Source organism: Pecten maximus, chromosome 11 (genome assembly GCF_902652985.1).
Source record: "Pecten maximus chromosome 11, xPecMax1.1, whole genome shotgun sequence".
Lineage (NCBI taxonomy): Eukaryota > Metazoa > Mollusca > Bivalvia > Pectinida > Pectinidae > Pecten > Pecten maximus.
In genome coordinates, this window is record NC_047025.1 from 38,933,312 (window position 1) to 38,959,945 (window position 26,634).

Sequence of the window (26,634 nt, forward strand, 5' to 3'; positions counted from 1 at the left end):
ATGTATCATGCTACCACTAAACTCTGAAATATACACATTTCAAAATTGTACTTTGACACAGTTTAATACTAAAGATCAAATAGAGCAGTTGATTTTCACCAGGTATTTATCAAAATATTATCTTACAAATGAAAGGATTAACAATGTCTGATAACATAATTTAGAGAACATAATTTTGATGGATGACCAAACTTTAGATAAGTGTTACACAGAGGTATATGTTTTAGGCTGTCAGTTACTGTTAACAGGTAGCAGAGCAATTTCAAACCAGTATAGTCTGAGAACAACTTAATAAATACTAAAATTAAAGCAAATACTTGAATTCAGCATCTAAAAAAACATGGATACAAGAATTTGAAATAGGATATTGTTGTGATGTTGTTTGCAATGCAGAGCGAACAAGAATCCATGACCTTGAAATGTTATATACAGAGATGGTGAGTATTCATGACCTTGAGATGTTGTATACAGAGATGGTGAGTATTCATGATCTTGAGTTGTTGCATGTACAGCTAAAGAGTATTCATGACCTTGGAATGTTGTATACAGAGATGATGAGTATGCATGACCTTGAGATGTTGTATACAGAGCTGTTGAGTATATACAGAGCTGTTGAGTATTCATGATCTTGGGAACGTTAATTTTGCCATGAGGTATGCAGAGTTTATGAATACTTATGACTTTGGATGACCCTTCCGAGTGAGAGCTTATGACCTTGTACAAAAGAGACATTTATTACACTTACATCTTTGGAGGATTTGGAGGCATAGTCCTTGGCATGTGTTACCTCCAGTTTGAGTTGTCGGATAGCTTCATCTGCCTTGGCAGTCTGTAAATACAAATTATGTTAATATCTCTTAATTAACCCTCCAACCTCAAATACCCTTCAAACTTCATTTTAAATACATGTTAAGAAAGACATCTATATCAGACTTATAATTAAGAAATCTAATTTGAAATGCCTCTCCATCTGCATTACTAACTTTGATGGTGTAATCATAAAGTTTTCATTACATGTAATACAACAATTTGTTGACTTCCTTTGTACACTAATTCTGTCATAATATCTACTAAGTAGTTGATGCCATTGCTATTTTTCATCGGGAAGACAGTTTAAACCATTACCATTATATAAATGTCAGGTCAACTACAAACATCAAATCTAGTTTTCTCTGAGCAAAAGCTTGAAGCAACACAAAACTCAACTATTTGTCTAATGTTTATTTGATATGTATGTGTACTTTAAAATGTTGATGAAATTTATCAGCATATTATATAGTTTTTTACCCAATCAACAGAAAACTAATTGTTTGTCCCTTTCTTAATTAATCTAGTTAGTCAGGCCCATTGTAACCTATACAGCCTAGGTCGGCTAATGAAAAACTGAAAGAGCTGTTTTAAGCTTTGTCGATAAGTTATTTTGTGGAGTCGGTGAGGCGTATAGCGGCTATACACATCTAATTATTAGCCTGGCATTCCTCTGGGGTGACACAATGGAACACAACAGCCAATACAACCATTATGTGGGGTTTAAAGGTCGCGATGAAGATATACATGCATATATGCATACCAAGGGAATTCTGCGTGTCTAGTAGGCAGGTTTGGACAAGAAATCCACTACTAATATATATATATTATGGCTTTAGTTCTATGCTAATGTATATACATATTTATTTTGAATTTATAAACAACTGACAGGTCTCTTGAATGTATCAATGTCATATGCAGATTTTCTTCAAATGACACCAAATATTTGTTAAAGGTCTTTTTAATATAATGATATTCCTTCTATAAATGATCAATAAAACTTCAAAATTTGAGGTGTGTAAAAAGGAATTTAACAAGTAAATTGATAACATCCCAGATGTAAAACCATGACACAATGATGAGTTTACTGAATGTTTATGTTTGTTGAACTGATGCATGCTGCCGCATGAATTTGTGGGATACATTTTTAGATGAACATTTAGAATAAGGTGATGCTGGGGTACCAAGATAGGCCCAATGTAAAGTGTGTCATATGTTAACATCAGCAAAATACTCCAGAATTATCAGGATAAGATCACTAAATATACATACAGTTTAAAGGGTGTCATGCAACATAACCAAAACACTGGTAAACATTCACCAGCATGCAAGAAAAAAAGACACAACAGAAAAATTCAGTACATTATGGACGTATCCGACACTTGACCAGTAATTGTTTGACGTATATTACAATCTGTCCGAGGATGGAAGGACAGGATATAGTCGCTAGTTACCTCCCCTACAGTAGAGGACGACAATAAAGGATGGAAGGACAGGATATAGTCGCTAGTTACCTCCCCTACAGTAGAGGACGACAATAAAGGATGGAAGGACAGGATATAGTCGCTAGTTATCTCCCCTACAGTAGAGGACGACAATAAAGGATGGAAGGACAGGATACAGTCGCTAGTTACCTCCCCTACAGTAGAGGACAACAATAAAGGATGGAAGGACAGGATATAGTCGCTAGTTACCTCCCCTACAGTAGAGGACGACAATAAAGGATAGAAAGACAGGATGTAGTCACCAGTTACCTCCCCTACAGTAGAGGACGACGATAAAGGATGGAAGGACAGGATACAGTCGCTAGTTACCTCCCCTACAGTAGAGGACAACAATAAAGGATGGAAGGACAGGATATAGTCAATAGTTACCTCCCCTACAGTAGAGGACGACGATAAAGGATGGAAGGACAGGATACAGTCGCTAGTTATCTCCCCTACAGTAGAGGACAACAATAAAGGATGGAAGGATAGGATATAGTCGCTAGTTACCTCCCCTACAGTAGAGGACAACAATAAAGGATGGAAGGACAGGATATAGTCAATAGTTACCTCCCCTACAGTAGAGGACGACGATAAAGGATGGAAGGACAGGATACAGTCGCTAGTTATCTCCCCTACAGTAGAGGACAACAATAAAGGATGGAAGGATAGGATATAGTCGCTAGTTACCTCCCCTACAGTAGAGGACGACAATAAAAGATGGAAGGACAGGATACAGTCGCTAGTTACCTCCCCTACAGTAGAGGACAACAATAAAGGATGGAAGGACTGGATATAGTCGCTAGTTACCTCCCCTACAGTAGAGGATGACAATAAAGGATGGAAGGACAGGATATAGTCGCTAGTTACCTCCCGTACAGTAGAGGAAGACAATAAAGGATGGAAGGACAGGATATAGTCGCTAGTTACCTCCCCTACAGTAGAGGACGACAATAAAGGATGGAAGGACAGGATATAGTCAATAGTTACCTCCCCTACAGTAGAGGACGTCAATAAAGGATGGAAGGACAGGATATAGTCAATAGTTACCTCCCCTACAGTAGAGGACGACGATAAAGGATGGAAGGACTGGATATAGTCGCTAGTTACCTCCCCTACAGTAGAGGATGACAATAAAGGATGGAAGGACAGGATATAGTCGCTAGTTACCTCCCGTACAGTAGAGGAAGACAATAAAGGATGGAAGGACAGGATATAGTCGCTAGTTACCTCCCCTACAGTAGAGGACGACAATAAAGGATGGAAGGACAGGATATAGTCAATAGTTACCTCCCCTACAGTAGAGGACGTCAATAAAGGATGGAAGGACAGGATATAGTCAATAGTTACCTCCCCTACAGTAGAGGACGACGATAAAGGATGGAAGGACAGGATATAGTCGCTAGTTACCTCCCCTACAGTAGAGGACGACAATAAAGGATAGAAAGACAGGATGTAGTCACCAGTTACCTCCCCTACAGTAGAGGAAGACAATAAAGGATGGAAGGACAGGATATAGTCGCTAGTTACCTCCCCTACAGTAGAGGACAACAATAAAGGATGGAAGGACAGGATATAGTCGCTAGTTACCTCCCCTACAGAATAGCGCTGTTTCTCCTGTAACATTTTAATAGTCTGTTGGTGCGCTGTGTTCTCCGACTCACGGCGGCCGATTTGTGTGTGCAGGTCGCTAAGCTGTGATTGGAGGGTCGAAATCTTCCGTTCTCTGTTGGATACCTGGCAGGCGGGCAGACAGAAGTGAAACTAGTGTGACACCAACAAAAACACACAAGACAAAACACATGCAAACATCATTCATGAAAAAAGAATTCACCGAAGTCAACGGTAGGCAACAAAAATTAGAATTATAATTTCCAATGCCAAAATTTCCAAAACAAACATGAAAAATTTAGAAATAGTTCCTTTTGCAAAATTAGAACTTTTTCAACAAAAAAAAAAGGCTATGTTGAATCTACAATGGATTAAACGAACCAGATAAGGTGATGATTGATTACGGTATATTCTTGCATACATACATCTAAGGGGATTATCTGTTACTACACATTCTTACATACATCTAACGGGATTATCTGTTACTACACATTCGTACATACATCTAACGGGATTATCTGTTACTACACATTCTTACATACATCTAACGGGATAATCTGTTACTACACATTCGTACATACATCTAACGGGATTATCTGTTACTACACATTCGTACATACATCTAACGGGATTATCTGTTACTACACATTCGTACATACATCTAACGGGATTATCTGTTACTACACATTCGTACATACATCTAACGGGATTATCTGTTACTACACATTCGTACATACATCTAACGGGATAATCTGTTACTACACATTCTTACATACATCTAACGGGATTATCTGTTACTACACATTCTTACATACATCTGAACGGGATAATCTGTTACTACACATTCTTACATACATCTAACGGGATTATCTGTTACTACACATTCTTACATACATCTAACAGGATAATCTGTTACTACACATTCTTACATACATCTAACAGGATAATCTGTTACTACACATTCTTACATACATCTAACAGGATAATCTGTTACTACACATTCTTACATACATCTAACAGGATAATCTGTTACTACACATTCTTACATACGTACATCTGAACGGGATAATCTGTTACTACACATTCTTACATACGTACATCTGAACGGGATTATCTGTTACTACACATTCTTACATACATCTAAGGGGATTATCTGTTACTACACATTCTTACATACATCTAAGGGGATTATCTGTTACTACACATTCTTACATACGTACGTCTGAACGGGATTATCTGTTACTACACATTCTTACATACGTCTGAACGGGATTATCTGTTACTACACATTCTTACATACATCTGAACGGGATTATCTGTTACTACATTAGCTATTATCAGTATTTATTGACAACCACAGTAACCACTTCATCATGTTTTCAGTTTCTTACATATAATGCCATTCAAAAAAGTTTCCACCATTTTGTACACAAACTTTCGTTCTACATTCAGCTACAGTATAGTACAATGTAGATATCATTTACCTTTAAGAAGATTATTCAAATTTCTATTACTGATTCTAAAGACTTTCATCTTTTCTTGATATTTTTTTAATCAAATCCATCCACCTCCACAAAAAAATGATATTATTACTTTCTCTTAAAAAAAACCAAAAAAAATTCTCTGTTTCAAAAATCTACTGTGTTCTGGACAAACTAGGTTCTGTGATACAACAGGCTCTAAACGACTCCTATGATGAAAAGCACATGACAAGTAAAAAGATATAGAGTATATACATAGCAGAAGACAAAAATACATAAAGCAACAAATGCTGGAAGCAGATGAACATTTGTTTTACTAGTAAGAACTTAACTAGCTAAAAATAAAACATATCTGCAAAAGCTCTAACATGATGTGTAACACATTGGTATAGAAATAGAAGAATTGTGGAATTCCATAATTCATACAGATTTTTCATAACAAAATTCAAGCTCCTTTCAAGTACATTTTCAGCACTTTTTCTTAATTTTCTAAGTGCATTTTTTCCAAACTTGTAGGGAATTGAGGTAATTTTGTTATCAATTTGATAATAATAAAAAAATACTAAATGATGTTAATGATAAAAATCTTTTTATAAATTGTTTGGTGATAAATTCTTCATTTTTGAGTAATCTAAAAAACCATGTTTACACTGAGTAAGTATGAATTCCAGTACTTTTCCAGTACTGACCCAAAATTCCAGCACTTTTCCAGCACTGACCCAAAATTCCAGCACTTTTCATCATCTGTACAAACTATGAATTCTGGTTACAAAATATTACAACAATCAAATTCATGCAAAAGTCTAATAAAAAACAAAATTGTTTTAAATTATCTCTTAATTTAAGAACTGTTTTGATTATGATATTTCATAGAAATTTCAAAGTACAGTAAACCTTCAGTCAGTTTGAAAGAGAGAAAAAAAGTGGAATACCATGTATAATTCCTAATGCAGTGGCACAATAATGTATCAAATGGCTGGAATGAGGATATTTTATCTACACTTCTATGTGATCATAATGATAGATATCACGAAACAAAAGCCATTGTGTCTGCCCAAATACAGTACAGTATGGTTCAATGGCGTACTATTTATAAAAGTTGATTATGTTTAGGTTAACAACTTGTAGATTTTATATGAATCATCACAAACTGATTCAATATTCACATATAACTTTGTAATGAATGGTCCCTTTTTATAGTGATAAAACTACATTTATATAACGTCCCACGTAACCAGGGTGCTACTTCAAGATATATGTATATACAGAATACCTCTGCTTAATTTTTATTTATTTAACAGGTCTTACGTCTGCTATTACAGCCTTGCAGCCTTTCAGCTGACAAGAAATATATCTGCTTTTATATTATTAGTAATTATATCTACCAAACAAATTTGGTGCCTACAAAGTTACACATTACTAATTGGGACAACAATGGATTTTGTTTTGACTGGACCTGAACCCTCGTCAATAAAGCATGTCCCTTCATCATGCCAGCCATTATATAATTAGTACCTTTCAAGTTTACTGACACCTCTTGGCCTAACTGGTCATGTGAATTCTGGCATGTTTAAAGGGCCCACACTGATTAACAATAAATAAGGGAGTGGTTTGGACACAATTATATAACCAAACGGCTCAGCAAACACAGTATTTGAAAATACACTCTGATAAATTTATAGTTTGCCATAAAGCACACCATCAGCTTCCCATACTGGTGTTTTCTCAAATTATCTGAAAGAGGGTCAATTCAATTTTTTTTTCTCTTATCTAATAATTCACATGATCGAATTTACCACCAATACAAACTGACCAGAGGTTTACTGTAAGCTAAGGTTACAGGTACATGGGGCCTGTTCATTTATGCAGACAAACCGGTTCGTCAGTTCTTAAATGTAATATTTCAATCATATATCTTGACGGACCTGCAAATGCTAGAACAGGCCTTGAAAGTCTTTGTCAAGGTTCGTCTTAAAACAATATAAAATCACCAGGTCCGTCATTATTTCATAAATGAACAACATTGGTCCATCCAACTGGTCCAACCCGTTTGGACCGCAAAAATGAAAACAGCCATGTAGTCCTTAGCACAAGCTATGATCACAAAGAACTCATCTCTAATACGTTTTACCACAGTATCCTCCCTTGTATAGCTAACTGTAATAATTTATGTCATGAATCGATTTCAGACAGTCCTGTAATAAACACGATAAAGCTATGATATTTTGATGTTGCTGATTGGTTCGTCATTACACATAAATGCCAGTAAAGGCTTACCTCTAGCTGCATGTCTTCGATACGCTGCTCTGCTTGCCGTAAATCTCTCTTCAGCTGCATGATGGCGAAATCTTTCTCAGTTGACTGACTAGTTGTTGCAGTTTCTCTCTCAGCTTGTCCATCTGTACGCCTCTGTTAAAAAACAAAACCATCAATATTTGTAATAATTCTGGCTCTTTTCTAGGCAAATGAATTCTGTACCAAACTTTTGGTATATATATCAAGATATATGGCTTGTTATGTATTTCTTAATGACACAAACAAATGAAATAAGTTCAATCACCATTTATTTTTGTATCATTTGATCATATAAACACCTTTTTTTTCAGTTTGATTAAAATTTCCTATTTAAAGTTCTCCATGACGAACCTCAGTAAACTCTATCTTATTTATGCTAAACATCCTAACAGTAACACTGTGACAGAAAGGATAACAAAACTAAGCTTTGTTTTAAAACATCATCTTAAAAGGACATTTATATGACATTCATAATTAAAATTAACAAACTCACTTTCAGCTAAAATGTTATTTTCATTTGTCTACAAGTCCACTTAAACAAAGATCCCTGATTTTTTTCCATAAAGAAATTTTCTGTGCAATGATATTGTGATTTATTCATAATGTACACATTGATTACATGTAGACAGAGAATTAACAAATCACAGCCTTACATATTATGCAATGGGTTATCACAAGCTGAGAGTTACTCCATACAAACACATGCAGATCTACAAATCATGAATAATATGTTGGAAGTAATGTAACTTCTAATATAAAATCTACAACTTAACAACTATTCATCTCACTATAGTACTGTATATTAATGCCCGCATAAAATCTTAAGCTCTTCCACATGAACCTACTTTTGTAAAGAATCTTTGAAGTATTTACCGACTAACAAAAGCAAAAGTTGGAATTTACGAATAAAAAGGGGGGATAACACTAATTGCAGATATTTTTCAGCTTTCTAAGCACACATCTATTCCACTATAACTCACACATGCTACCAAACCTTCTGCCTGAAGCAAGATATAATATCAACTTATCTTCTCACGTGAGGCTCTACTCAATATCAACCATCTCCTCAAACAAAGCTCTGCTCTATATTGACCTACCTCATCACCCGAGGCTCTGCTTTATATTGACCTACCTCATCACGCGAGGCTCTGCTCTATATTGACCTACCTCATCACGCGAGGCTCTGCTCTATATTGACCTACCTCATCACCCGAGGCTCTGCTTTATATTGACCTACCTCATCACGCGAGGCTCTGCTCTATATTGACCTACCTCATCATGCGAGGCTCTACTCTATATTGACCTACCTCATCACGCGAGGCTCTACTCTATAACGACCTACCTCATCACGCGTGGCTCTGATCTATATCAACCTACCTCATCATGTGAGGCTGTACTCTATATTGATCTACCTCATCACGCGAGGCTCTGCTCTATATTGACCTACCTCATCACATGAGGCTGTACTCTATATTGACCTACCTCATCACGCGTGGCTCTACTCTATATTGACCTACCTCATCACGCGAGGCTCTACTCTATATTGACCTCCCTCATCACGCGTGGCTGTACTCTATATTGACCTACCTCATCACGCGAGGCTGTACTCTATATTGATCTACCTCATCACGCGAGGCTGTACTCTATATTGACCTCCCTCATCACGCGAGGCTGAACTCTATATTGACCTACCTCATCACGCGAGACTCTACTCTATATTGACCTACCTCATCACGCGTGGCTCTGATCTATATCAACCTACCTCATCATGTGAGGCTGTACTCTATATTGATCTACCTCATCACGCGAGGCTCTGCTCTATATTGACCTACCTCATCACGCGAGGCTCTACTCTATATTGACCTCCCTCATCACGCGAGGCTGTACTCTATATTGACCTCCCTCATCACACGAGGCTGTACTCTATATTGACCTACCTCATCACGTGAGGCTCTGCTCTGTGTCCTCAGTAAGTTGATCTCTTGCTGCAGCTTGTCCATCTGTTCGTCTTTACGACGGAGTTGATCCCTCAGGTCTCTAGAACGCTCCTCAGCATCCTCTACTGTTCTTCTGTAAGAACAATAACATCCCTGATACAGTCTGAAGTGACATCTCTTGTTCATATCAAACAGACATCAGCAGAAGTCTGTGCTTAAACCTGTTATTTCCAGTGTTACATAGGTTTTACTGATGTACATATTTTGAGGTAATCTTTTTTTTGCAATCTTTAAGCTATTAAATGATAACTGTGTTGAACAAATTTCCATTACATCGTTTTTGCATATTGTGTATGTGCCAACCTGATGAAGTTGGATAATGGGCAAAAACATGTACATTCATTTAAGCATTGAACTGCTTTCAGTTGGAGTTATGGGCTGATGAATGCCAACTGGACAAAGGCAAATTTAATGAAGCGCGCTAGCGCTTCATGTTGAATTTGCCTTTGTCCAGTTGGCATTCATCAGCCCATAACTTCCAATTAAAAGCAGTTCAATGCTTATATTTACATTTGACAACGATTTTTAAAGACTATATCCAGGAATTTTGCTCCGACGATGAATGAACAAATTATTATCGTCAAAGACGGAACAGCCTTTTCAACAGCCATCTTTCGTTATCGCCGACGTCACTATATTAATGACGTCATAATAAAGATTTGGAAGTTATGGACTCATAACTTCCAAGTGAGCTTGGTAAAGTTATATAGTGGGGCTGCAGTGTAAATGTAAATATAATTTGATAGTATTGGGTATATATCCAATATACATAAATAATAGGTGTTGAACTGCTGATTTCCAATGTCTTTCCTAGAAGCTTCCTATATAAACTAAATCTGATTATCTTCCAGTATATTTTGTGAAGAACAAGGTTCCAAGAACGGAAGATTTCACAAGAACAATTTCGTTGACTTTCTTACCTGGGTCGAGTTGGGTATACATATTTTGCTGAGGGAACAGGAACAGGTCTTTTATCCATAAATATTTAAGTTCCCACGAACACAGAGGACTAACTAGCACTAGGAGGCCAGCATAGCATACTGCACTCAAGTTTTAAATTTGGCCTGATCTGAGCAGTGAACATGATATGTGAGTTGTATGATTCTGAAATCTGATAACAGGCTTTTGTTTCAAAATTAAATATCCAGTTACAAGTAATTAGGATGCCTCAAGCAATTTGGCTTTTTTTTTCCATTTCCCAAATATCAACAAAATATGAATTAAATATATGATGATTTCAACATGGACATCAAAACCAAGTTTCTATATCAGTCAGGAGATCGTATATTAATTTCACACCTGGAACTTTTACCAGCGTGCTGAGATCCTATATGATCCACTAGGGAAGCCGTTATCAAAGATCTCTGGTCTCACACCATTACCCACTAAAACCACTGTGAAACGCAATAACATGTACACCCGGCCAGGCTGACTTAGTCCTCATTCAATACACAAGCCAGCTGACAAAATTTATGTCTGTGAACATACCCAGCCTGCAGTACACATGTGGACAGATCAAGGGCCTGTCTTAATCTACCAACATGTAAACAATACCCTATTGTGTAAGTTCTCTCCCCAATATATATATAGCAAAAGAGTATCTCAAGTCTATTGTTAAATACTGTTTATATATAATCTGTAAATAATGTTAAATATTAGAGATATTGATAATTGTCAAACCTAGCAGCACACAGAGGCCTAACCAGTTCACATTGTATACTAAACTTCATATTGTCTTTGTGTACTACTAAACAATGTCATGAATGTGCTGACATAGGAAAAAACAGGATATCACTATAGTATACTAAGTTTGTAATGATAATTGTAATGGTATCACTAAAATAAGTTTGCTTTGATATCAATATACAAACTGTGTAATGATATCATGATACTAAGTTTGTAATGATATCACTATACTAAGTTTGTAATGATATCACTATACTAAGTTTGTAATGATATCACTATACTAAGTTTGTAATGATATCACTACACTAAGTTTGTAATGATATCAGTGTACTAAGTTTGTAATGATATCACTATACTAAGTTTGTAATGATATCACTATACTAAGTTTGTAATGATATCAGTATACTAAGTTTGTAATGATATCACTATACTAAGTTTGTAATGATATCACTATACTAAGTTTGTAATGATATCACTATACTAAGTTTGTAATGATATCACTATACTAAGTTTGTAATGATATCAGTATACTAAGTTTGTAATGATATCAGTATACTAAGTTTGTAATGATATCAGTATACTAAGTTTGTAATGTTATCACTATACTAAGTTTGTAATGATATCAGTATACTAAGTTTGTAATGATATCACTATACTAATTTTGTAATGATATCAGTATACTAAGTTTGTAATGACATCAGTGTACTAAGTTTGTAATGATATCAGTATACTAAGTTTGTAATGATATCAGTATACTAAGTTTGTAATGATATCACTATACTAAGTTTGTATCACTCTACTATGTTGGCATGATTTACTTACAGTCTTGCTGCTTCTATATGAGAACCGAACACTTGATCATGCGAAAGTTCCCGAAATCGGACAGCCTCAGTCTGAAAAACGAAAAGAACATTTCTCTGAAAATAATGTTACAAGTTACACCATCTTGTTTGGTAATGATAATCATGTCACTAATATGCCTTTAAGCCAAGTTATTACATAAGTATTAACCTAATGTCTATCTCCCAATTGACCGGTGTATCAGGCCAATAGTTATAGCTGAGTTAGAGCGAACCCTGTGTCTACCTCCCGTTGGCCAGTGTTACTGGCCATTTTAAGCCCAGTAATTGCAATAAAGTTAGTACGAGCCCAGTGCCTACCTCCCATCGGCCGGTGTTCCTGGCCGTGCGGATGACAGAGATAAGTTGGTTGACATCGTGGTTCAGGTTAGAATTCTCTTCCCTTAGTCCACCACTGCTCTCCTCCTGTCTTCCAAGGCGGGTCTGCAACTCCTGTATAACAGATACAAGGATGACCTTATAGATATTGAATTTACAACATATACTTATGTAAAGCTTAACGTTAAAAGTCCCTACTTAAACAGTTTTTATCTAAAATAAAACACATACATGGACAGAAATAACCAAGGAATGGATAAGCTGATATATTTTTAACTTTCTTGACAGCCATTCGTGCCTAAATCTAAGAATCTAGATAATGGAATAGATCATACTTCTGGTAGGCATAGGTGTAAAATTGTAAGTAAGTTTCTGATAGTTTCAATCCTATTTTCAATTAATTTTTCCACTGGTTGTGAAGTCATTACCATATTGGAGGAGTGTAGAGACTGCATCTCCAGTCTAGAGGTGTACATAGATCTCTCCTGTCCATCACAAGTCATCACACACTTACTCAAGGATTTGGACTGGGCCTCTGACCGAGACTCCATACCAGACCGAGACTGTAACACACCTCCATCTGACAAGGACTTGGACTGGGCCTCTGACCGAGACTCCATACCAGACCGAGACTGTAACACACCTCCATCTGACAAGGACTTACACTTATTGCCCGACCAAGAATTTCTATCTGACAGTGATTTAGACTGAAATTCAGAGCGAGACTGTCCATCTGACATAGACTTTGACTGATAGGCTGTTGTAGAATGTCCATCCGATTGTATTTTAGACTGATAGGCTGATGTGGATTGTCTATCTGCCATGCTTTTTGATTGAAAATCGGATCTGTTTGATCCATCTGGGGTATATTTATCAGAAAATTCTGACTTTGAGTAAACATTTGGCACTGATTTGTGATCTGTGTTAAGTTGTCCATTGTCCAGTGATCGTATGTCAGACCTAGAACTACTCAGACTGCCGGACTGTGTGAGACTATATGGTTCTGATCTTTTATCAGACTTCCCATCTGACCCGACGTCTGATCTCGTGTCTGAACCACCACCCTGTTGTGATTGACGATGATGTAAGGTCGACCTGGACATACTCTTCACAGTCTGGTATTTCTTCATCACATTCTGATGAGACTCTGATCTAGGGCTTGATTCCATGTCACAAATATTTACAAAAAACACTGAAGCACCGAAGATTGTTTCCTTTGAACTGTTAACATATGATGAAAACCATTCTGTCTGGTAAAATCACTACTCCAGACAAAATGTATATAAATCCTATGAACCAAACTTCAATTAATCCTCTATGCCTTGAATGTAAAATAGTGAAATTCCATCAGAACAGTGCCAGGTAAGTGTAAGTATTCCTTCATCAGAGTTCAAGTTTAAAGTTTTTAAGACAAGTCTGGTCATCTACAGCAACAAGTGATGCACAAAATCAGTGAATTAACCAATCAGGTAACAGTATCAAGTCATGTGATGCATGACTAAATGGAGTACCTGTACACCCAAACATGAGGTAATGGAAAGAGAACAAGTGTTCCTCTATATGGAAATTCTTTCCTACCTAAATGGTATGTATATATATATATATGTAGGTTGGGTATCAATTACGATTTAGGTCTGTGTTTTTTAATTTTGTTTTTGTCTGACAAGAAGTGACTGTTAGTTTGACATTGTGTGTATTGTTGGGGTAGGAAGTCAATAATGATATACAATAGAAGGTGAGGGACTTCCCGTATTTACAGCTAATTATAATTACTCACTAACCAGTGACCTGGTCTTACCTCCAGCATGGCATCCGCCCTGGTCTTCTCGATGGTGAGGGCACGCAGTTCACGCTCTAAGTCACGAGCCTTGGCCATGTATTCCTGGAAAATATAAAATCAGAATATTTCATTTATCAATGAGAGAAAAAAAATTATGCTTTGAAAAGAGAAAAAAGTGCAAGAAATCATTAATTTTTATATTCAATTAAAAGGAAAACTTGATGCAGTTGTAATTTTCCATTAGGATAGACTGTTAGGATAGACCATTAGGGTAGACTGTGAGAATAGACTGTTAGGATAGACCATTAGGTTAGACTGTTATGACCGTTAGGATAGACCGTTAGGATAGACCGTTATGATAGACTGCTAGGATAGACTGTTAGGATAGGCAGTTAGGATAGACCGTTATGATAGACCATTAGGATAGACCATTAGGATAGACCATTAGGACAGACTGTTAGGATAGACCATTATGATAGACCATTATGATAGACTGTTAGGATAGACCATTAGGATAGACCGTTATGATAGACCATTAGGATAGACTGTTATGATAGACTGTTAGGATAGAATGTTAGGATAGACCGTTAGGATAGCCCATTATGATAGACCATTATGATAGACCATTATGATAGACTGTTAGGATAGACCATTAGGATAGACCGTTATGATAGACCATTAGGATAGACTGTTATGATAGACTGTTAGGATAGAATGTTAGGATAGACCGTTAGGATAGCCCATTATGATAGACCATTATGATAGACCATTATGATAGACCATTATGATAGACTGTTAGGATAGACCATTAGGATAGACCGTTATGATAGACCATTAGGATAGACTGTTATGATAGACTGTTAGGATAGAATGTTAGGATAGACCGTTAGGATAGCCCATTATGATAGACCGTTATGATAGACCGTTAGGATAGACAGTTAGGATAGACTGTTAGGATAGACCGTTATGATAGACTGTTAGGATAGACCGTTAGGATAGACCGTTAGGATAGACCATTATGATAGACCGTTAGGATAGACCGTTATGATAGACCGTTATGATAGACCATTAGGATAGACAGTTAGGATAGACTGTTATGATAGACTGTTAGGATAGACTGTTAGGATAGACTGTTAGGATAGACCGTTAGGATAGACCGTTAGGATAGACCATTATGATAGACCGTTAGGATAGACCGTTATGATAGACCGTTATGATAGACCATTAGGATAGACAGTTAGGATAGACTGTTAGGATAGACTGTTATGATAGACTGTTAGGATAGACCGTTAGGATAGACCGTTATGATAGACTGTTAGGATAGACCGTTAGGATAGACCATTATGATAGACCGTTATGATAGACCGTTATGATAGACCATTAGGATAGACTGTTATGATAGACTGTTAGGATAGACTGTTAGGATAGACCATTATGATAGACCGTTATGATAGACCATTAGGATAGACAGTTAGGATAGACTGTTAGGATAGACCGTTAGGATAGACCATTAGGATAGACCGTTAGGATAGACCATTAGGATAGACTGTTAGGATAGACCATTAGGATAGACCATTAGGATAGACCGTTATGATAGACCATTATGATAGACCATTAGGATAGACCATTGGGATAGACCATTGGGATAGACTGTTAGGATAGACCGTTATGATAGACCATTAGGATAGATCGTTATGATAGACCCTTAGGATAGACTGTTAGGATAGACCGTTATGATAGACCGTAAGGATAGACTGTTAGGATAGACTGTTAGGATAGACTGTTAGGATAGACCGTTAGGATAGACCATTAGGATAGACTGTTAGGATAGACTGTTAGGATAGACTGTTAGGATAGACTGTTAGGATAGACCGTTAGGATAGACCGTTATGATAGACCGTTAGGATAGACCGTTATGATAGACTGTTATGATAGACTGTTAGGATAGACTGTTAGGATAGACCATTAGGATAGACCATTAGGATAGACCGTTAGGATAGACCGTTAGGATAGACTGTTAGGATAGACTGTTAGGATAGACCGTTAGGATAGACTGTTAGGATAGACTGTTAGGATAGACTGTTATGACCGTTAGGATAGACCATTAGGATAGACCGTTATGATAGACCATTAGGATAGACCGTTATGATAGACCATTAGGATAGACAGTTAGGATAGACTGTTATGATAGACTGTTAGGATAGACTGTTAGGATAGACTGTTAGGATAGCCCATTAGGATAGACCGTTAGGATAGCCCATTAGGATAGACTGTTAGGATAGACCATTAGGATAGACCATTAGGATAGACCGTTATGATAGACCATTAGGATAGACCATTGGGATAGACCATTGGGATAGACTGTTAGGATAGACCGTTATGATAGACCGTTATGATAGACCCTTAGGATAGACTGTTAGGATAGACCGTTATGATAGACCGTTAGGATAGACTGTTAGGATAGACTGTTAGGATAGACCGTTAGGATAGACCATTAGGATAGACTGTTAGGATAGACCATTAGGATAGACTGTTAGGATAGACTGTTAGGATAGACCGTTAGGATAGACCGTTATGATAGACCGTTAGGATAGACCGTTATGATAGACTGTTATGATAGACTGTTAGGATAGACTGTTAGGATAGACCATTAGGATAGACCATTAGGATAGACCGTTAGGATAGACCGTTAGGATAGACTGTTAGGATAGACTGTTAGGATAGACCGTTAGGATAGACTGTTAGGATAGACTGTTAGGATAGACTGTTATGACCGTTAGGATAGACCATTAGGATAGACCGTTATGATAGACCATTAGGATAGACCGTTATGATAGACCATTAGGATAGACGGTTAGGATAGACAGTTAGGATAGACTGTTAGGATAGACTGTTAGGATAGACTGTTAGGATAGACCGTTAGGATAGACCGTTAGGATAGCCCATTAGGATAGACCGTTAGGATAGACCGTTAGGATAGACTGTTAGGATAGACTGTTATGATAGACTGTTAGGATAGACCATTAGGATAGACTGTAACGATAGACCGTTAGGATAGACCATTATGATAGACCATTAGGATAGACCGTTAGGATAGCCCATTAGGATAGACCGTTAGGATAGACCGTTAGGATAGACCATTAGGATAGACCATTATGATAGACTGTAATGATAGACCGTTAGGATAGACCATTATGATAGACCATTAGGATAGCCCATTAGGATAGACCATTATGATAGACTGTAAGGATAGACAATTATGATAGACCATTAGGATAGACCATTAGGACACAAGTTGTGTAGTTGCATACACTATTACAGAACATGTAGGCTGGCCAAGCTGGTTTGTCTGATGCACAGAAACATATATCTTCCGACAGCAAAGTGGTAGTGTAATAAATCTTTCTTAGCGAAATATTTGATTTTCGATTAAATGTAGAATTAACCTATTATACTGCCATAATACTTAATCTACCATAAGTAACAACTTAAGAAAGATTCAAATATCCATTAGATTTCAAAAGCACATAAATCTATGCATAACAGTTGATACCCAAATTGCATTCCAATCACTCTATTATCACTAACACACTTTACTTGCTATTTTAGATATATAAAATTTGATCTGATAAAATTGGAAATGGTGACAAAAAATGACATTATACTTGCACATATATAAAACAATAATATTTCTTTCAGTTTCAAATGAATTGATTCTAATGCCTACTGACACTATAGGATAAAGGGAGACAATCACTATTGTTTTGATTTTTAAATATGAGTATCTACAGGCATATGGTACGTCAGTAGCACACCTGTATATATACCTGTACTACACCCTTAGCTTGGCGGTATACTTGTCTGAACTTGAGGGGGTGGTCTACCTGTAACAGGGTTATATACCATACTTGACTGGGCACAATTCAATACAATCTGATTAAGCCGTAATATGGCCGATTGTCATTTAACAATATGTAGACACATCTCCATAATTCAGGATCAGCACACCTAATGCTTTACCACTTATTGAGTGTGAAATACCTGTGTGTGAATATCCAGCCTTATAAGTCAGCTAACTTGGGGCACGGGGACACACTTTTACATGGCAACTGTAAGGTTTGATCACAATATAGGTTATAGGGCCAGACACACCAAGGGATCGTGATTAAACAAGGTAATGGTCTGATCATACCCCTAACTATGGATCTGGATGATGTTTACCACAGACTTACATATAACATCTACATACATACAGTTTCTATAGCATTCGTTACACCATTGACAATGACCTTTCGGTTACATTTTGACATCCTTTCCAAATACATGCTAAAAAAGAATGGAATTTGAGACTCCTCATTGCATCCACATGAATGGATATTGGTGTTAAGTATACATGTATATTGAAAGTGTGAACTCAAAACAAAAGAAAGTAATTTTACCATAATTTCACTCTAAGTATAATTCACATTTAAAAGTACAATGAAACAATCAACAATAGTGTACTATATGTGTACAGAAAAGGTAGTCTAATGTTACACAGAGTCAGGGGTTGTCCATTCATGTAAACAAACAAAACATTTAAAATCTGATAATATTGTTTGTATATAGGCATCCGATTTCAAAGAAACTGCATGCCAGGAATGTTTTCTCCTCAAACTTCAGGTGTTACCGACTTGTCTGAGTATAAACTGTGGAGGATCTGGTTACCTCCTATAGCTAATAACACGTCAGTAGGCCATGAAGTTAACAAGTCAATTCTGTCTTTTACTCTTCAGTTCATCATTTACTGAATAGGTGAAAGCAAATTAGACATACAACATTATTGGGTAGGGAAAGTATACCTAGACTCTGTACTTAGTGGGGAAAACAGTGTATGTAGTGTACATATGTAGATACATGTATACCCGCTGCATGCCCACACAGCTTTGGCTGAAATTTGTGGGACGATATGAACTAACTGTAGAGATAAACAAAAACATTTGATACTTTACACGGCTGCCATCACATTTGCTTCAGCGTCATCACATCACTTCAACTTGCACTTTTCAAACCTTTTATTTGGCAATTTATTTATACCATCTGTACACCACCTAAGATGTTTTCTAATGAATTACAATTTATTTATACCATCTGTACACCACCTAAGATGTTTTCTAATGAATTACAATTTATTTATACCATCTGTACACCACCTAAGATGTTTTCTAATGAATTACACTAAGCCTTCGGCGAATTAATTATCCACCAATTGTTATCATTAACACAAACATAACAATATTGTTTGTTGTACCTAATAAACTTGTTTAAAAGTTCCATGCCTGTATGTGATCATTTGTAATCTACTTTTGTCCTAATCATGAATGAGTGGATTGCCTCGAAAATTTGACAATTTACTTTTTTGGGCTGTCGTCATCGCTACATGACCAAATATATATATATTATCAACTATGCTACAACATAGTAACACAGAAATGTAATATGAGTTTCCATTACAGGTGAATATAACCTTGCGAGAGCTTTATATATGTAAAAAAAAAAATGCAGTGGAAGAGATAAAAGTGGGGAAATCCCCAAAGAACCAACGTTCATTCAGTGTATAGTTACAGTGGAAGAGAGTTTGAGATTCTATTCATCCTACACTATATAAAGTTTATATAGTACATTTTATGAATATTTAGAGGAAAAGCTTTCGCTACTGATTTTATCATCGTGGTGAAGTCATCATTGTTCCTTCATATAACGTAAATCTCATGTAAAGATGTGATGACTAAAATTAATTAAAAAAAATCTCTAAAATTGATCATCTTAACTGAACACAAGTTGAATCAAATTGTAATACAAAATTGAACTACAGCATGAAACATATTGTAAAACAGACTTTGAAGAAATATAAACAACAAACTGATTTTCCTTTCCTGATAGAATATGACCTTGTGATCATACAATTTGAATTCTTTGTCCCTGGCCATTCGGTGTACAACAACACAGAAGGACCAACTCAGTAAACAGTCTTACCAGGGTAATTGTCATTAAGTGGTTTCATGGAGAAAGCTGTTTTACTGTATTTTTTCTTTGTATGATAAATTGATTTTATTCCAACATAATTTAAAGATATGTATTATGCACTCAGTGTTAACAATTCTTAAACTGAATTGTTTACATTTACCCACACAGAAATATCTGTGTTGTTATATGGGAACATATAAAGACTTTCATATCTACATACCAGATTAATGGAAATGAGCACGGCAAAGCTCAATATAGCTGTTCAATATATAATGGTAATTGAAAATAAGTATATTTCTAACGCACCATCAAAAGTAAGATTAAAATCATACTCATAATTCACAAAACAAAATATAACAAGAGGCCCAGGGGCCTAAACGGTCATCTGACTCTAAATTAAAACCCTTATATTATTGTAGTATGTATTCTCTTTAGCAAGTATATAGTGGCACTGTTGGCCATGGTGGCCATCTTGGATTTCTGACCGACCCAATAAATACATGTAACAACACTTGGTCTGGACCATCTAAGGATAATTTCTGGTAAGTTAGAGCTGAATCCTACCGGTGGAATTTGAGAAGAAGTTTGAAATAGGTGTTGTTCAGGAAAACCATGATTGCGCAATCATGTTACAAAATGGCCGCCATTGCTGCCATGTCAAAGTTTTTACGAGGCTGAAAAAATAACAACACTTTGTTGGCCCTCCTTCCTTAACATCCTCACCAATTTCCAGCTCAATGGCACCAGTGGAACTGGAGAAGAAGTTTAAAATGTGTTTTTCAAGATGGCTGCCATGGCTGCCATCTTGGATTTCAGACCAACCCGAAAAATAACAACACTTGGTCGGGATCATATTAGGATCATTTCAGGCAAGTTTCAGCTCAATAGCACTGTTGAAACTTGACAAAAAGTTTAAAATGTGTTTTTCAAGATGGCGGCTTTGGCGACAATCTTGGATTTCGGACCGACCCGAAAAATAACAACACTTGGTCGGGATCATATCAGGATCATTTCAGGCAAGTTTCAGCTCAATAGCACTGGTGAAACTTGACAAGAAGTTTTAAATGTGTTTTTCAAGATGGCGGCTATGGCGGCCATCTTGGATTTTGGACCGACCCGAAAAATAACAACACTTGGTCAAGATCATATCAGGATCATTTCAGGCAAGTTTCAGCTCAATAGCACTGGTGAAACTTGAGAAGAAGTTTTAAATGTGTTTTTCAAGATGGCGGCCATCTTGGATTTCGGTCAGATGACCTAAAAAGTTAATTTCAATTGGAAATGTGCCAGAACCTACTAAGTTGAAGATTTACTGCTATCTGCAGTCATCATTGTGAACTGGAAATTTTCATTTTAATTGGTGCTGGTTTTGTTTTAAAAAGATATTTTTCCTAAAGTAAAGAAATGAAAAATTCTTGATTACAGCTACATGTAGTTCTACTGCAATACCTACAACAATCTGTAAGCTAGTACCTAATAGGACTATTTCTGTATGTATATAATAAATTATGCAATACACAAATATGGTACAAGAATCTGTAAGTACCTATAATTAGAGCACTATTTCTGTATATATGTAATACACAAATATAAGGATCTCCAACCTCATAGGACTATTTCTGTATGTATATATGTAATAGATAAATTTAACAATACGCAAAAAAAAAAAAAAAAAAACACCAATTAACTCAAGTGTTAAAGTTTTGTTAAATCAATGCAGTACAATTGCATACTTATGAATGGAAAATAGTTCTAGTGACATCAATTGAAAGCCATCGAGAAGGAACCAAAAGTTTCCGGTGACATCAATTGAAAGCCATCGAGAAGGAGCCAAAAGTTTCTGGTGACATCAATTGAAAGCCATCAAGGAGCCAAAGTTTAAGTCGCGAGGAGGCACAATGGATATTTAAATTGACAGGTTTGTCATCAAAATTCCTATGTAACCCATTGTCCCTAAGGTACCTTAATTATCCCTAGTCTTTATCTGCCAGCGGTTCCGGATTGTCCTGTTGATATTACCAGCAGGGTTCTAGCACCACCGATACTAGGTGGCATATACACTCACCAATACGGCAATCACAACTGTAGGCTTATTCTCCAATAGGCCCCACCCTTCAATCTTACGAAGGCTTTAAATGTGTGACACAGGGACAACACTTCAGAAATTTGTTAATAGAAAATGTACAATGACAACTGGTTCTGAAGTTTTAAGATAACGGAAAATAAACTCCTATTTCTGATATCACCAATATTAGTCATTTATAGCTGATATTTTTTATTTCTTATCGAGCAGAAACATCACTGTTACCAGACAAATTAACAGTGAAGCCGGAAGTTTCATTTCATTCATAATGTTACCTGGCTGAAGACAGGGGGACCTTAATTATAGCTCCCATTTGATTAGTTCAGTATACACAAAATGTTGTTTTTGTTAATAGGTACATCCTCAGATCTTGCTATATCACGCTAAATCACGCTAGATATTTCAATTATTTTCCATTAACTCTTTTCCTTTCTCGGTTTATCATCTCTAAATCATAAACAGAATTTTAGGACAGACCTGAACTGTTAATGTTGATACAACATATGTAATGATATAATGTACAGTATGGTGGAGACAGCATTACTACACTAACACACACCAATAAATACCTACAGATCAATAGGGGCCTGCTCAAATATCCCACCCAGCTGATAAGAACAATCTTATTTTAGCACATACATTGTTCTGGGGCAACTCTGACAAATTGTGGTTATTGGATACTGTCGTCCTACCACTGCTGGCGGAGGTTGTACTGGTGGGTCTGGGTGACATGTCATTACAGGCTAGCAAAGCTCTGACTCCCTGATAACCTTGCCTCTACCTAATAATTAGTTACACTGTACATATATGGTAACTGACGACATGTTTATTGGAAAGATAACAAATTTTTCTAAGCTTTGAAATCTAAAGTTCAATAGATGCATGAAATTTGAAGTTATATTTAAGTGTTACTTGATTTCTGTTGACTAGACATGGGCACTTCTGTAAATGTTTCAATATCAAATGTGAACACCATGAATATATTATGGGGTTCACATTTCAACAGGTACACATGTCTATCAATATTAATTTAAATCTCTATCAGAATACTCTGCTGTACGATTATAAACACCAGTACAATTAACACTGGTGCCACTGTTACACACAAACTAAAATCTCAAAGTAGTGACTACCACTACATTCAGGTTTGAAATGTCTTGACTTAGGACTCAAAGTAGTGACTACCACTACATTCAGGTTTGAAATATTTTGACTTAGAAGATGGCTTTGGGAGACAGCATAGCAATATAAAAGTTAACTATTGTTCAAGATCCCTACAATATCATATTCTATTTAACTATGTATTATTTTCTGTATAATTTTAAACTATGTACTGTATATTTGGATATCTAGACTAAATAGGATCCATCATACTGTATATATGCAGAAACCAAATTTAATAACACAAGAACTGTTTCCCTTAAAATCCAAAATGTCTTGAATGATAATTTGTAATGATTCACCTTTCAGAATGCATTAAAGGATCTTGACTGAAAAGGTTTTGTTTTACATGAAAAACCAAAATGTCTCACAAGGTACAATATCCATATTAACATGACTGACAATTGTTTGTCCGAATTACTTTATGACCCATCAACAAAGTAATTGTGTCATCTCTAGTCAAACTTAAAACGAAGAATCTTAAACTATACATCATCACAGGTAGTCGTGTTTAGTCAAACTTTGGACGAAGGATCTTTATACATCATTACAGGTAGTCATCTCTAGTTTAGTCAAACTTTGGACAAAGAATCTTAAACTATACACCATCACAGGTAGTCAAGTTTAGTCAAACTTTGGACGAAGAATCTTAATTATATACTATACATCCTCACAGGTAGTCGTGTTTAGTCAAACTTTGGACGAAGGATCTTAAACTATACATCATCACAGGTAGTCATGTTTAGTCAAACTTTGGACGAAGGATCTTAAAATATACATCATCACAGGTTGCCATCTGTAGTCAAACTTTGGACGAAGAATCTTAAATATACATCATCACAGGTTGCCATCTGTAGTCAAACTTCGGACAAAGAATATTAAACTATACACCATCTGTATTGCAGGTTTGGTTGAAATAACATTGATACTTTTTTGGAGAAATGAGTTTAAACACAACTCTAATGTCCAGATTCCCAGAATCCCTAATTTCCAGAGTAAATGAACCACAAATTCTGGATGATATTCTGTAAATGAAAGGTGTGTTGAGATGTCCACTATGTGATCTAACAATATACCAATTAAGTTTGGTTACCCGTAAGTCAGATTTATAAAAGTTTGTGTGACAGATCGAATCGTGAAAACTTTAAAGTGAAATGTCCAGGTGCAGCCTTCAGAAGTCAAACCATAGCTTCACTTTATGACTTGTATCTTTATATATTTAGCATGAAAGGTATAGCTTTACCTTAGGAGGAAATAAAAGCAAACTCTGAGTGCTACATTTTACCATACCCAAACATTGCTGTGTAAACCTATCTATATAGGTTTACTGATTTATGACCAAATAATATCACTTTTATCAGACATCGGGAACCATACAAAACAGACATAACACTCAGATCACTACACAATGGATATCAAATTGAGGACCTTTCTAAACATAAAGAACATACAAAATGGCTCCAAAGAAACACTTATAGAAATTTTTCAATAGAACAAGTTTGATTTCCATTAAAGTGAGAATGTACAGAAAGAATAGCATACATGGACAAACATTCAACCACAGCAGCAATATAAAGAAACATTACTATTTTTTTCTTTGTCTTTATAATACATCCCCAATATCATATCAAATGTCAGTTTCATTCTTATTCCTTTGTTGAGGAATGAAGGTTCTGTTTTTGCATGGAATCATTGTACATTATAATATCCACGTAGATTCTAGCTTGATTTCTGTGTTTTACAAATTATGGCCCCACATGTATTTATATAAATACTATTACCTCATGTGTAGTTTACTATGACCTCATGTGTAGTGTACTATGACCTCATGTATAGTTTACTATGACCTCATAGGTAGTGTACTATGACCTCATGTGTAGTTTACCTTGACCTTACGTGTAGTTTACTAAGACCTCATGTGTAGTGTACTATGACCTCATGTGTAGTGTACTATGATCTCATGTGTAGTGTACTATGACCTCATGTGTAGTTTACTATGACCTCATGTATAGTGTACTAAGACCTCATGTATAGTTTACCTTGACCTTACGTGTAGTTTACTAAGACCTCATGTATAGTTTACCTTGACCTTATGTGTAGTTTACTATGATCTCACGTGTAGTGTACTATGATCTCATGTGTAGTTTACTATGACCTCATGTGTAGTTTACCTTGACCTAATCATGTGTAGTGTACTATGACCTCATGTATAGTGAACTATGACCTCATGTGTAGTGTACTAAGACCTCATGTATAGTTTACCTTGACCTTATGTGTAGTGTACTATGATCTCATGTGTAGTGTACTATGACCTCATGTATAGTGAACTATGAACTCATGTGTAGTGTACTATGACCTCAAGTGTAGTTTACTATGACCTCATGTGTAGTGTACTATGACCTCATGTGTAGTGTACTATGACCTCAAGTGTAGTTTACTATGACCTCATGTGTAGTGAACTATGACCTCATGTGTAGTTTACTATGACCTCATGTGTAGTTTACTATGACCTCATGTATAGTTTACTATGACCTCATGTGTAGTGTACTATGACCTCATGTGTAAGTTTACTATGACCTCAAGTGTAGTTTACTATAACCTTACAGGTCATGAAGTTTTGAAAATTTCATTAAGATTTCTTCAGCAAAAAAAAATCTGCTTGGTCAGCTAAAATGTGGATTAAGATTGATTACTAAATATTTAAATTCTATGACCTTATTGACATACGAAAGTTTTTTTCTCAGTTTTGGTAAAGAATCACCAGTACCTGACAACAGCCTGTTAGAACTCTGACTTTGGTCTACGACAGCTCGAGGCCCATTAAGATAATTATATAGAAGTTAAGGATGATGCAAAGACAATTTACCCTCATGATCAGGCTCAGAAAATGATAAGCAGCAAAAAGACTTAACTAAATTTCAGCACAATTACTGATTCTTACTCCAGAGAAAGTTCCCTGGTCCACCAAATCCATGTTTAAAGTAGCTCTAGAAATATAGGCTCTAGAGTAACTACAACTTTATCTCCTAAACTCACTAAGCTAAAAACATATTTGTATTGTAACA

General features: G+C 36.1%; 1 protein-coding gene across 20 annotated transcripts in view; it reads right to left on the reverse strand.

Annotated features, from left to right (window-relative positions):
* The window catches only part of LOC117338177 (early endosome antigen 1-like), a 103,236-nt gene that overhangs the window by 62,447 nt on the left and 14,155 nt on the right, over nt 1–26,634 (reverse strand). For 19 of the 20 annotated variants that reach the window (XR_004534982.1, XM_033899410.1, XM_033899425.1 and 16 more), the window contains 7 exons: nt 14,338–14,421; nt 12,522–12,653; nt 12,184–12,254; nt 9,616–9,748; nt 7,661–7,792; nt 3,882–4,028; nt 746–829 (listed from right to left, as the gene is read on the reverse strand). Coding sequence is in view for 19 of the 20 variants with exons in the window: in XM_033899410.1 (XP_033755301.1) it covers nt 746–829; nt 3,882–4,028; nt 7,661–7,792; nt 9,616–9,748; nt 12,184–12,254; nt 12,522–12,653; nt 14,338–14,421 (783 nt within the window). In the remaining variant the exon portion in view is untranslated. The remainder of the gene's footprint in view (nt 1–745; nt 830–3,881; nt 4,029–7,660; nt 7,793–9,615; nt 9,749–12,183; nt 12,255–12,521; nt 12,654–14,337; nt 14,422–26,634) is intronic. The other variant, XM_033899420.1, reaches the window with a different exon arrangement.